The sequence below is a fragment of the Podarcis melisellensis genome (assembly GCF_964234715.1).
Source record: "Podarcis melisellensis genome assembly, chromosome: 8".
In the NCBI taxonomy this organism is placed as follows: Eukaryota; Metazoa; Chordata; class Lepidosauria; order Squamata; family Lacertidae; genus Podarcis; species Podarcis melisellensis.
In genome coordinates, this window is record NC_138540.1 from 58,538,477 (window position 1) to 58,551,204 (window position 12,728).

Here is a 12,728-nt window from a genome sequence, read left to right on the forward strand (position 1 = left end):
CCCATCCTGAGGAAGTGTACAGAAATGGGGTGGTGATGGTGGGTGTGTCTGGCTCGTGTGTGCAGGAACCTGCCCTGGTTGGAGAATGACCTTATGATCCCACAATGTCATCAACATTCTCCATTCTGCCCTCCCTCGCTTGATTTCTCTCCCAGGATTGTGAGGCTTCAGGACGAACTGGTGACATTGAGACTGGAATGCACTAACCTCTATCGAAAGGGGCACTTCTCCTCCCCTTCTTCCTTGGATTTTGTCCAGCCTTCCTCCCTGAGCACCAGGCACCTTAAGGCTGAGCCCTTGCTGAAGGGAACGCACACAACAGCCACCACTGCCTCTACCTCCTGGTTCCGGAAGCCAATGACCCGTGCAGAGCTGGTGGCCATTTCGTCCTCCGAAGATGAGGGCAACCTCCGGTTTGTGTACGAGTTGCTCTCTTGGGTGGAAGAGATGCAGGTGTGTTGTTTAATGTTAAACAAAACATAATTCAGGTGGTGAGGTGTTTGTGTGGGCAGAACTGATGACGTTTTCAAATGCTTGGTGTGATCACTTAATACTCATTCTTTAAATCACTTTATTGTTTAAGGGGGCCTGGTTTACACTGCCTTTTGCCAACCTGGTGTTTTGGACTGCATTTCCCATTGGCCAGTACTGGTTTAGCAGGGTGAAATGTACTCTAACTTTTAAATCCTCCATCAGACAATTCCTTGGGAATGACTAGGGAAGTCTTAAACTGGCTTTAAATTATGCCCTGGCTAATGTTCTTGAGCAGCTTCCACGAATGTCTCTCTGAATGTCCTTGAGAGGTTGGTCCAAAGTTGACTTAGTTAACTGCATGTGCCCAGTTTCTTTTAATGGGACACAGAAAAGGAAGCTGTCCTTAAGTTACATATTTTAAAAGAAGCCCTATGAGAAGAACCCTGCTGGAATAAGGCCAACACCTGTCCAGTCCAGCTTCAGGTTCTCACAGTGGCCAAGCCTCTGAGAAGCTTGCAAGCAGGACCAACATTCAACAGCACTCATCCTCCTTTGTGCTCCCCAGCAACTGGCATTCAGAGGCATACTGCTTTCAACTGTGAGGGCAGAATAAAGTCCTTTTGGGTATTAACCTTTGGGCTAGTATCCCAGTTCACCTTGGTGAATTTCTTGATAGCCAACAGTTTCCAGAAGAATGGCATGACATGGTAGGAGTGTGATGCTTTCTGCCTCTTAATAATTGGGTTGCAGCAAGCAAGGGTTAGCTGTTTTTGCCCACAATTCAGCTGGGAAATGCTGACAGGTTGCCTCTTCTGTGCTGGTTTCAGATGAAGCTGGAACGGGCTGAATGGGGGAGCGACTTGCCAAGTGTAGAATCCCAACTGGAAGTCCAGCGCCATGTCCACAGCAGTGTGGAAGACCTAGGCTCCAGTGTGAAAGAGGCCAGGATGTATGAGGTAAGCAGGGACGCCTGGGATGTGAAGGGCGGCAGGACTGGTTTAGCTCACATTAAGAAAGGCATGGAGGTTCCAGAGCAGCTCCAAAGAAGACAAGCAAAGTGTTGTTGGAGAGCATAATGTGGGAGGAAAGAACTGGAGGAGGAGGAGCTGATTTTTGCTTGGAGGAAGGATCCTCCTGCTGCAGGAAGGGGTTGCTTTAGAGTAGCCTTTCCTCTCTAGCTTGCACTCAGCTCCAGATGCTTTGGATGTCAACTCCCACCACAAACATGATATTTGGGATGGTTGGAGTTACAGCCCAAAACATCTGGAGCTGGTCACCAACTTTATGGGGAAGGTGGCCTGGGGGCCTTTATATGCAAGCTATTTACACTTGGTTTTGGAGAAGCAAAAATATAAATCTGTAGAATTAGAGAGATAGCCAGGATTTCTTTTGTTAGCTTGAGTATCCTTTTCTGCCCCACTAAGTTCATGTTCCTGAAAGGACATCTCATCCAGTTGTTGCTGAATTGGGGCCTCTGGGGTGTGTTGCTCTAAGGATAAAATACATTCTAAGGCAGGGGTTGCGCTCTAGAATTTGTTGGACTCCAGCTCCCATCAGCCCCAGCAAGCATGACTAACATTCACAAATTATAGGAGTTGTAGTCCAGGGACATTAGGCTACCACTGCTCCAATGGGGAAACACATCTTGGGACAGTCTGTGTGTGTGGAGGGTTTAGATAGTGTGAAAATGGGCCCTGAGGAGGATTGGGAATAAGTTCCGTGGCTAAAAGGGACACACAGAAGTCTGCTGTGCTCAGACTTCATTGTGCTGCTTTCAACAGCCCATCTGCCAGGGATTATTAGCTGTGATTCCTGCACTGCACGGGGTTGGACTAGATGATCCTTGGGGTCCCTTACAACTCTACAATTCTGTGATTCTATATTTTACAATGCATGCAAGATTTGGGAAAGTAGAGAGATAAGGAAGAGACGAGAGAATTTCAATAGGACCTCCAGCTCTCTGTGCATTTCTAGTTAGGCGTGTAACTTTTGAGCTGCTTCTGATCCTCTTCGTTTTCTCTTCCTCCTGTTTTTTATAGGGTAAAATGTCTCAGAATTTCCACACTAGTTACACGGAGACACTGGGGAAGCTGGAGACACAGTACTGCAAACTGATGGTGAGTTGTATTTTGGGTTGATTTCTGTAGCCAGCAAAGTGTCAGGGAACCTCATTCAAGTTCACAAGTTGTTGGAAGTCCCTCAAAGCTGTAAATTGCAACTTGATTCATGGAGGCTTAAAATTTTTGCCTTTTAAATAAAGGTTTGTCTGTTCCTTGTTTTGTGGTTCACAATCTACCTCAAATCTTCAAGGAGTGCTTCTGTGGCAGAAGAATGAGATGCCTCCTTTTAAGAAGCACTTGCTATGCAGTCTTTTCATTGATTTAGTTAAAGCACTTTTCTCCTGTGCTTCACCCCGCTGCCACTGCCTCCCCAAAAGAAAAGAAAGGCTTATATCAATATGAAGTCAATTCCTGCCCTCAGATTTATAACACAAAAGGAAAGGGGATTGGAAAGAATGAGGAAAAATAGCAAAGGCACAACTTATTTGTAACTAATAAGATGGGCCTTTGCTATTTTGTAATGACCAGCTGGAATGGCAAGAGTTCAGCAATTTGAGGACCCTAAAGTTGATCCAATGGAGAGGCCTTGCATTTCTGTCTCTCCCTCTGCTTTGTTCCTTGGGAAATATCATACTGTCCCCACTCCCTGGTACAATAACAGTAATTGCTGTGTTAGAAAGCAGATAAGTCATGCTGCTGCCAGGGCTATCCGTTTAGATACATTTCTTCTCCTTCTCCTCCTTCTCCTTCTCCTTCTCCTTCTCCTTCTCCTTCTTCTTCTCCTCCTCCTCCTCCTCTTCCTCCTCCTCCTCCTCCTCCAATAGACAAAGTAGCATGCCAATATAATAACAACAAAAATGATGCCTTTGGCAGTCACACGTGTAAAATGTAATAGGAGAGCATGTAAAAAAAAGTTTGAAGAATAACTTGACAATGTGGGGATTTCTGACAAGGCATCTGGGAAGGAGGGTGGTCAGCATCAGAAGAGCCCGGCTGCTGGTTCAGGCCAAAGGGGGCCCTGAAGTCCAGAATCCTGTCCTCACAGTCGCCAGCCAGAAGCCTTTGGGAGGCCCTCAAGCAGACAATCCCTAGATTGGCAGGAAATGTAACAAAGTATGTTGTCTTTTTGCAGGAAACCTCCAGCTTCCGACTACACCATCTTCAGAGTTTGTATGGGTTTGTGTCTCGAGCGACGACTGAGCTAATTTGGCTCAATGAAAAGGAAGAAGAGGAGCTAGCGTATGACTGGAGTGACAATAATCCCAATATGGCTGCCAAGAAGAATTATTTCTCGGTGAGTAGGAGGGACTGGATGTGGCCAAGTGTTTGCAGTGCCTCTATGGTGCTCTGTATTCTGGAAGCGGCAGAGTTCCACATTTCTCAATTAAGCTCTGTGTTCAGGAAAACTTACAGGTTTCAGTTTATTTTCTCAGAAGTGCCTTGTTTTGCTTGTGCTTCCTTTTGAGATTCCCTGGTCAAGTTGCTGGGTGATATTCAACTAAGTTTTTCTCAGAGTAGACCCATTGAAATGAATGGACATGAATGAGTACATTAATTTTAGTAGGTCTGCTCTGAGTAAAAAAAAAAAATTGACTATCACCCATCATGCCAGTGAGTTTCGTCAGTTTTCAAAACTTTATTTTACCTTAAAATTTTATATTCAACTTTGCTTATATGTTTGAACCAAAGCAGCTTATAGTAAAAATGGGTGGGGTGGGGTGTTATCAACAAAAATGCTGTTCAGCGTGAATTAATAGTAGTAGTATCAACAACCCCATTGAGAAGCAACCCCCACACTCAAAAAATAACTAAATCAAGCCCAAAGGCTTTCATAAAGAGGGAAATCTTAGCTTGGATGCAAGTACTGGGGCTCAGCAGGCTATTGCTCCGTAAAATAACCAGCCTCCTAGTCATTTAAGGCTTTAATGGTAAGAAGCTTCAATCACCTTGAGTTGATGATCCCCTTCATGGCCGAGAACAGATTTAAACCTTCTCACACCCCACACCCAAATTTTCTATTCTTGCCCAAATCCGAATTGCTCTCAATGCTCAGAGTTCTTGCAGGCAGTGGGGCTGTAAAACAGCTGTGGCCAGCCTATGGCTGATCTACAGAATACATTATCCCTGACCAATGGCTGATGGAGGTTGTAGTCCAACATCTGGAGAGCCACAAGTTCCCTTTCCTGCTGTGAAGTTTCATGGCTAAGGTTTCCAATACTGCCGCACGTCTGCGTTGCCTCCTGCCACTCTTCCTGTGATGCCTACCAACGGAGAGGCAAACCTATTGTCTGATTTTGCTATAGGGAATGTTATTGGTCCTCTTTGTGTTTCTGCTATGCAGGAGCTCACAATGGAGCTAGAGGAGAAACAGGATGTGTTTCGCTCCCTGCAAGACACTGCTGAGATACTGTCATTGGAGAATCACCCAGCCAAGCAGACCGTGGAGGTAAGAGATAGCTTGGAGGGAGGCATGCTTTGGTGTTGTGATTGTGAGCACTTTAACCTGTGTGTTATGCAAGACAACTTCATAGGATATCTTGATGTATTTCAGTACGACTGCATCTTCCGCACATTAATTTGTGCCTTTTCAACCTTCCATGGTTGAAGGCTAGCTGGTTGAAATTGCACAGATTAAATGCACACAAGGTTTTCCTGGCTTGAAAAGAGCTTTTCACCTCTCTGCCTTGCTTACTGGGCAAGGCCCTCTTGTCATGCCAACTCTGGAATCTTGGGTATTGTTGCATGAGATCTTGTGGGAACTCAGCCAGCCCTATGGGATTGTGTGAGAGCATCCCAGAGCTGGTGTACTGAGCGAGCTTTGCCTGGTAAGCAAGGCAGAGAGCTTAAAACCTCTTTGTGTGAGTTGGCACGACAAGAGGGCCTTGTGAAAACAGCTGTTTTGAAGCCTTTTGTTACAGCCAGTTGCCCCTTCTTGTATTCCTGACCATAAGCCTTGATTGTGTGGCCAATTTTACTTTATTTAAAATATTTCTTGACTACCCTTCATCCAAACAGGGTGGTCTTACAATGGGCATGAATAAAACTGGTGATACCTATGCAAATTCAGCAAAGGTCTGAGCAGGCTGTAGTTGTTGTATGCAATTGTACAAAAAACGCTCTTTTGTCTGTTGTTGTTGTTTTCACAGGCATACAGTGCAGCAGTGCAGACCCAGTGGCAGTGGATCAAGCAGTTGTGCTTGTGTGTGGATCAGCATGTGAAGGAGAACACAGCGTACTTTCAGGTACAGGGAGTTCTCCGTGGCTGCACATCAGCGGTTAACTCATGAAGTCAAAACTAATGCCTTGTTGAAAATTTCTCCCACTTTTTTTCAGCCATTCTCCATCAATTAATAAGAAAAGAAATGGCATTCAAAAATGATTAAATGGCAGAGGAAAAATGTGTGATAATTTCAAGGATAGGGTGCAGCGATTTTCTTACACTTACCTTACTTTAGAAGGGACGCGGGTGGCGCTGTGGGTAAAACCTCAGCGCCTAGGACATGCCGATCGTATGGTTGGCGGTTCGAATCCCCGCAGCGGGGTGTGCTCCCGTCGTTCGGTCCCAGCACCTGCCAACCTAGCAGTTCGAAAGCACCCTTAAGTGCAAGTAGATAAATAGGGACCGCTTACCAGCGGGAAGGTAAACGGCATTCCGTGTGCTGCGCTGGCTCGCCAGATGCAGCTTGTCATGCTGGCCACGTGACCCGGAAGTGTCTGTGGACAGTGCTGGCTCCCGGCCTATAGAGTGAGATGAGCGCACAACCCTAGAGTCTGGCAAGACTGGCCCGTACGGGCAGGGGTACCTTTACCTTTACCTTTACCTTACTTTAGAGGTGAGTTTAGGGGTGTGTATGAATGTCTTTTATGTCATTCTACATCTCTCTGGTGGTCTACACTTCGAAGCCTCCCTGGGTGTTTGTTCTTCCATTAAAACCCAGGAAAAGGACACCATAGCATTAGCTCCTCTCATGGGTTTTTTTCAGTTCTGCAACTATTGACAGCCAGGGAGGCTGCAGAGTGCTGGAGGAATGTTTACTAGAATGAAAAACACACATACCTCCTGCATGACCTTGTAATGCTAAGGTAAGGTCAAAACCCTGCACCCACCAGAATTTTAAAGGAATGCTTAAGTTCCCCGAGAGTGAGGCAGCATAACTTAAGCTTCTTTCTCAGAGGAGGAATTGTTTGAGTAACTGTAGGATTGATATTGACACATCATGAGTCAGAAGACACTCAAATGCTGCTGCTGCTGAGCAGTACAGAACCCCACCCCAGCCTAACAGGTAGTGAGAACACTACCCTTCTTCCCTCGCTACTTCTGCTTCCACTATATTTCTTCTCTTGTCATATTAATTGTTAAAAGGTTTATATCCTGCTATTCATCGCAAGTGATAGTAGAATCTTAGAGTTGGAAGGGACCCAAGAGTCATGTAGTCCAACCCCCTGCAATGCAGGAATATCAGCTAAAGCATCCATGACAGATGGCCATCCAACGTCTGCTTGAAAACCTCCAAGGAAGGAGAGTCTACCACCTCTCATGGGAGTCTGTTCCACTGTCGAACAGCTCTTACTGTCAGAATTTTTTTCTTTATGTTTAGTCAGAATCTCCCTTTTTGTAATTTGAACCCACTGGTTCGAGTCCTACCCTCCAGAGCAGGAGAAAACAAGCATGTTCCCTCTTCCATGTGACAACCCTTTATATATTTGAAGATGGCTATCGTATCTCCTCAGTCTCCTCCTTCCCAGTCTAAACATACTTCAGAGTAGGATCAAATATAACAACACAAAAACATACAATCAACCCATCTCAAGCTTTGCTAGTAGAAGAATAAATCAGCTCTTGGCTTGTGTGATTTGGTAGCAGCATGGAGGTTGCAGACTGTACAAATTCCTGGCCATGCCAAGCAACTAGAGAAAACATCCTCCTTTTAGTTACTTTATTAGAGAGGCATCAATATAGCTTATCTTGGGCTTGTTTTCTCAGAATTGGATCAGGATCAAGACTTGTTAATTATCTTGATCATGTTCCATTCCTTAGAAAACAGGTCCAAAATGAGCCATACTGGTATGTCTCTAATCAAATAACCCAAAGGAGGCTGTTTTCTCTGGTTACTGGCCTTCCTTTTTCATGATGAAAATGCCTTTGAGCAAGTTGAATGGATGCTTTCTTTTCAGTCTGTCAAGTAAATTCCGCTCTTTCATAAAACACGCAATAAGAAACCTCTGGCTGGTATTTTTACAAAGGGGAAACGTTTTTGTGCTTTTGCAGTTCTTCAGTGATGCCCGTGATTCAGAGACATACTTGAAGAACCTCCAAGATACCATCAAACGGAAGTATTCTTGTGACTGCAACACCAGCCTGACACGCCTGGAGGACCTGCTCCAGGATTCCATGGTGGGTGCTCTTTGGGCAGATCTCAAGGTCATACAGATTTTGGCACATTATACCAGAATCATAGTTGCAAGAGACCACAAAGGTAAATGAATCCAGTCCCTGCTGATGCAGGATATCATCTGCTGCAGCACCCCTAATACCAGGTCATCCATTCTCTGCTTTATAATCTCTAACAAGAAGAGTTCACACCTTCCAAGGCAGCCTCTCAAACAGCTTGTACCATCAAGAAGCCATTAGATCCTTTAGTGTCTGACATACATCAATTTGTTGTGATGATCTAACCTTCTCAGTAGCATCCAAGAATCCTGAAGTTTTTCCAGTAAATTTGCTTACATTGCATCTCCGCATTGCTTACTTCTTTGTGCTTTATTTTAAAAAGTAAAAAAGAATGTGCACGTCTTTTCAAAGTCTGCATATTTTCCTCTCAAATGTTCCCCGAACTGCATTGTTTAACTATCCTTGTGTTTCAGTTCCACTCCCCACTATGAAATGCTTACTTGAGTGTGACCTCTAGCATGCTATTTATTTTCATTTTGCTAACTCCTCCTGCTGCTGCTATGAGCACATGATGGTGGCTTTTGCCACTGGTTGTCTACCACAAATGGCAGTTGTTCACCAGAGTTTCAGGCAATGAGAATTCGTTCCTGCAATGCATGTGCTCTATCACTGAGCTGTAGCCTCTTCCACCTTACACTGAGTCAACCCGTTGGTCCATCTAGTCCAGTGTTACCTCCTTTGACTGGCAGCAGCCCTCAGCGTGCATGTGTCTTCACTGCTGTCTGGAACTAGGTAAAATACAGCAATCATGAGCAAGCAGCTGTATGGGAAATAGTACTGCTGTGGTCCCTGTCCATATAACTCAAAATATCAGTGTTTGATGGATGACAGCAAGTGGGGAAGTAGGCTGAAGCATTTGGCCACCATGACCTTTGAACGAGAGGAGCAGGCAATGTGAAGTGTTAGGGCTGTTCAGTGCAGGCTTTGCTGACAAAGGTCTTGGCATAGGGTCTTTGGCAAGAGTGGGGCAGCTTGATGAATGGAAAGGGTATGACCGTTTGTCATTAAGCAACATTATGGCCAAAGGCATTGAGATGAGGAGTAGGAAAGGAGGAAAAGAGGGTGCAAGACAAAGAGTGCTGGGAGACAGAAGCCAGTGCATGTGCAGGATGAAACAGAATTGTAGAGCTGGAAGGAACCCAAAGGCTCATCTAGTCCAACTGCCTACAATTCAGGAATCACAGCTAAGAGCTGTGAGAAGGTGCACATGAAACCTGCTATGAGGAGGATGCTGAAAACATCCTCCCTGAGATGTGTTTAACTCTGCAAATCCCTTGGAATGTTGTGCTTGCTGGGGCTGATGGGAGTTGTAGTCCAAAACCTCTGGAGGGCACCAGGTTGGAGAAAGTGGGGAGGACATTTGTGGGTGGCAGAGGCAGCAGCCTCTTCTTGGATATTGACCCAACTTGGAGATTGACTCAGAGTTTCAGGCAGGAAGCTGCACAAGTTTAAAAGTAATGGGTCTGGAGGCTACTGTGGACGGTGTGAAGGAGCCAACATGCGCAGCTTAAGGACAGGCTGCTGCATTGTAGACCCACTAATCTTACTGCAGTTCCAAAGCTGCAAAGGAGGATGGGTTCCTTGAGCCACTGGAGATGCATCAGCACAAGGTGGAGCCTGTCTCTGTCTTGCAATGGTTCTGACAGACTAAAAACATGGGACTGCTTCAGTTGTAGACCTTGAGAGCCCGTGGGAGGCAGCTTTTGCTGCAAATGTTCTTCATAGGCAGTCAAAAGGGAAAGCTTTGGCCCATGTGTGAGACGCTTCCTTTATCAGAATAAATGAGTTAAAGTTGTATTTCTTCCAACCATGCTCCCCTGGGACAGGAGAAGGTAGCTTGTTTTAAACCTTTTCTTTCTTTCTTTCTTTCTTTCTTTCTTTCTTTCTTTCTTTCTTTCTTTCTTTCTTCCTTCCTTCCTTCCTTCCTTCCTTCCTTCCTTCCTTCCTTCCTTCCTTCCTTCCTTCCTTCCCTCTCTCTCTCTCTCTCTCTCTCTCTCTCTCTCTCTCCACACATCATTTCCCAGCTTTCTTTTTTCTATCAGGTTTAAAATTGCTTAAGTACATACATTGAAACTACCTGAACAATCTTTTTCACACAGTTCTCATGCCTTCTTTTATTTCACCTTTTTACAAAAATCCAGGTAGTTTTTCTTTCTTTTTCCCAGTGAAAAATGATGGGTTTGGGCTTTGTTGCACTCTGCACTGTTTTGCAGATAATTCTGAATTTTGGACCTAGTAGTAATGTTTTAACTCTGCATTCAAATTTCGGAGTGGCGGGGGGTGAGTGGGCAGGGAGGACTTGGAGATAATTGGTCCTCTTGCCTGGAATAGTATTAAATATGGATTGTCTCTGTACTCCCTGCCCTACTCCCACTTCTGCTTGGAGAAGTTGCAAATGAGTGTGTGTGTGTGTGCATATGAAGACATGGACACACATACAACCCTACCTATACTTGCCCTTTAAAACCCAAACTTCCATTGACCAAATGCTAGCTCCTCAGAGGGCATGAGGTTTCTGGCCATTCTTCTCCTGCCTGTCCTTGCCCTTCTGTTCCATCCATCCTTCTTGCCTTTCTAATTTTGACAGGATGAAAAGGAGCAGCTGATCCAGTCCAAGAGTTCCGTTGCCAGTTTGGTGGGTAGGTCCAAAAGCATCGTGCAGCTGAAGCCACGAAACCCTGATCATGCTTTGCAGAACACCATCTCTGTGAAGGCCATCTGTGATTATCGCCAAATTGAGGTGAGCTGATAACAGCTGACGTGAAACTTCCTTTGGATTCTGAGTGTTCTGTTTATTTCCTAAATCAGAAATCTGCGAGTTTAAATCCAGGCTCTTCTTCTTTGAATTTATAAACCTCTCAGGTTTCAAAGCCAGTGTTCAGTGATGGCCTTGAGATAGTATGGTATAAGATAATCCACAGGCAAAGCGATGATGGTGATGATGATACATTGCAGTGTTTGTCATAAGGATTACTGTGACAATTTGGCTGCATTCAGATAACACACTGGTATAGCTTTCTCAGAACAAACAGTGGTGAACTTTAGGTTTGCAGTTTTAAGCTTCCAATTGAAGCTTATACTAAACTTTGTTTTCCTGTAATGAGGGCTAGTTAATGAAACTAGGGTACCAAACCAGAGTTAAACAACATGGGAAATTATAGCTTGTTAGAAACCATGAAGAAAATATGAGTTTCTTAATGTTGGCATCTGAATGCGATGTACGCATGGAATGCTTTCAACATTAAAAAATGTTGTACAAAGGCCCAGTAATATTGATGTTTGTGCATGGAAGTCAGGGTGAGAGTCAGTTCTTGGAGCATGGATGCCAGGGTTGTGGGGAAGAGGTGGGGTCACTTAGACTTTGATTTAGTATTGGTAAGAAGACCAAAAATTTATTTCAAGTGCCCTATTTCACCACTGTAAGAAACTAACTAGGGAGTCTTTGGCATCTCCTTCCTCTGAGATGGTGAAGTTGGAGATGCTTCTGCTGAGAGTGTTTTAGCTGCAGAATGAGGTTGGAGTATAGTAAGTCCAACTGCAAGTCTTTGCATGGGTGGGGATGGGGTAGATAGATAGAGGGAGGGAGCATAGAGGAAACCCACTCTCCATTTATTTATAGCCCCTCCCACCTGTGCAAAATTATGTTTGCAGGCTTACCTGGCTTTGGGAAAGTGGCATAAGGGCTCTGGCAGCATCCCAGAGCCCTTGTGCCACCAATCCAAAGCTGGGGAAACAGTCCTCCACCTTGCATGAGACCTGATTCAAGGGGTTCCTGGCTTTATGCATTTGCAACCCAGAAACCGAACCCTTGCGTAAGATGTGGGCTTACTGTATGTTGGGGTAGCCAATATGGTGCCCTCCATATGTTTTGGACTACAACTCCCATCAGGCTCTACAGGCATGGCCAATGGCCAGGGATTATGGGAGTTATAGCCCAAAACATCTGGAGGGCACCACGTTGGCCACCCCTGGACTTCATGATGCCTAGGATCACTTTGTGGGAGAAGCGGTGTGGGGAGGACGAGGGGTGACAGTTTGACCATCTACTGGACCAGTGTTCCTTTCACGCAGATCACCATCTGTAAGAATGATGAATGTGTGCTAGAAGACAATTCCCAGCGAACCAAGTGGAAAGTGATCAGCCCTACCGGAAACGAGGCCATGGTCCCATCTGTTTGCTTCTTGGTGCCCCCTCCTAACAAAGAGGCCATTGATGTGGCCAGCAGGTAAAGGGATCTTTTTTTCCTTGAGCAGTGCCAGGGTTCCTATTGACCTGGGGGTTCTGTAGGTGTGTGCATGTAAAAGAAAACAAAATGTTTGCAGCAATTTGCTGGGGGGTTGGGTCTGCTGGCATGTGTAACATAAACTTTTGTGGAAAGGAATAGTTTTCAACAGAGCTCTACATGTGGAACAAAATCAAGCTACTGGGGCAAAGTATACAGAAACCTAAGATCATACCTTTTGCCCTTTGAAGATTCTAGTTCTCATTGTGGGCCGGATGGGTACAGTATCTGTTTCTTTCTCCCAGAGCCAGAAAACTTCCCAGGCAATCAAACATTTTGAAGTTGGTGCCTATGATTTTGCCATGGCTCTTTAGCCTAGGGGTAGGGGCAAGTTGGAACCTTTTTTAGCCCAAGGGCTACATTTTTGCTGGGCAACATTCCAGGGGCCACATGCCCGTCCTGGGTGAGGCAGGAGGCAAAAGTGGGCAAAGCAACAAATGTGAAAGTTGCCTTTTTACA

At 45.2% G+C, this 12,728-nt stretch overlaps 1 protein-coding gene across 16 annotated transcripts in view; it reads left to right on the forward strand.

Moving 5' to 3' along the window:
• The window catches only part of MACF1 (microtubule actin crosslinking factor 1), a 287,679-nt gene that overhangs the window by 136,753 nt on the left and 138,198 nt on the right, over positions 1-12,728 (forward strand). For all 16 annotated transcript variants that reach the window (XM_081922848.1, XM_081922840.1, XM_081922836.1 and 13 more), the window contains 9 exons: positions 156-453; positions 1,302-1,430; positions 2,514-2,591; positions 3,667-3,828; positions 4,876-4,980; positions 5,681-5,776; positions 7,804-7,929; positions 10,574-10,726; positions 12,058-12,212. In XM_081922848.1, the coding sequence (XP_081778974.1) occupies positions 156-453; positions 1,302-1,430; positions 2,514-2,591; positions 3,667-3,828; positions 4,876-4,980; positions 5,681-5,776; positions 7,804-7,929; positions 10,574-10,726; positions 12,058-12,212 (1,302 nt within the window). The remainder of the gene's footprint in view (positions 1-155; positions 454-1,301; positions 1,431-2,513; positions 2,592-3,666; positions 3,829-4,875; positions 4,981-5,680; positions 5,777-7,803; positions 7,930-10,573; positions 10,727-12,057; positions 12,213-12,728) is intronic.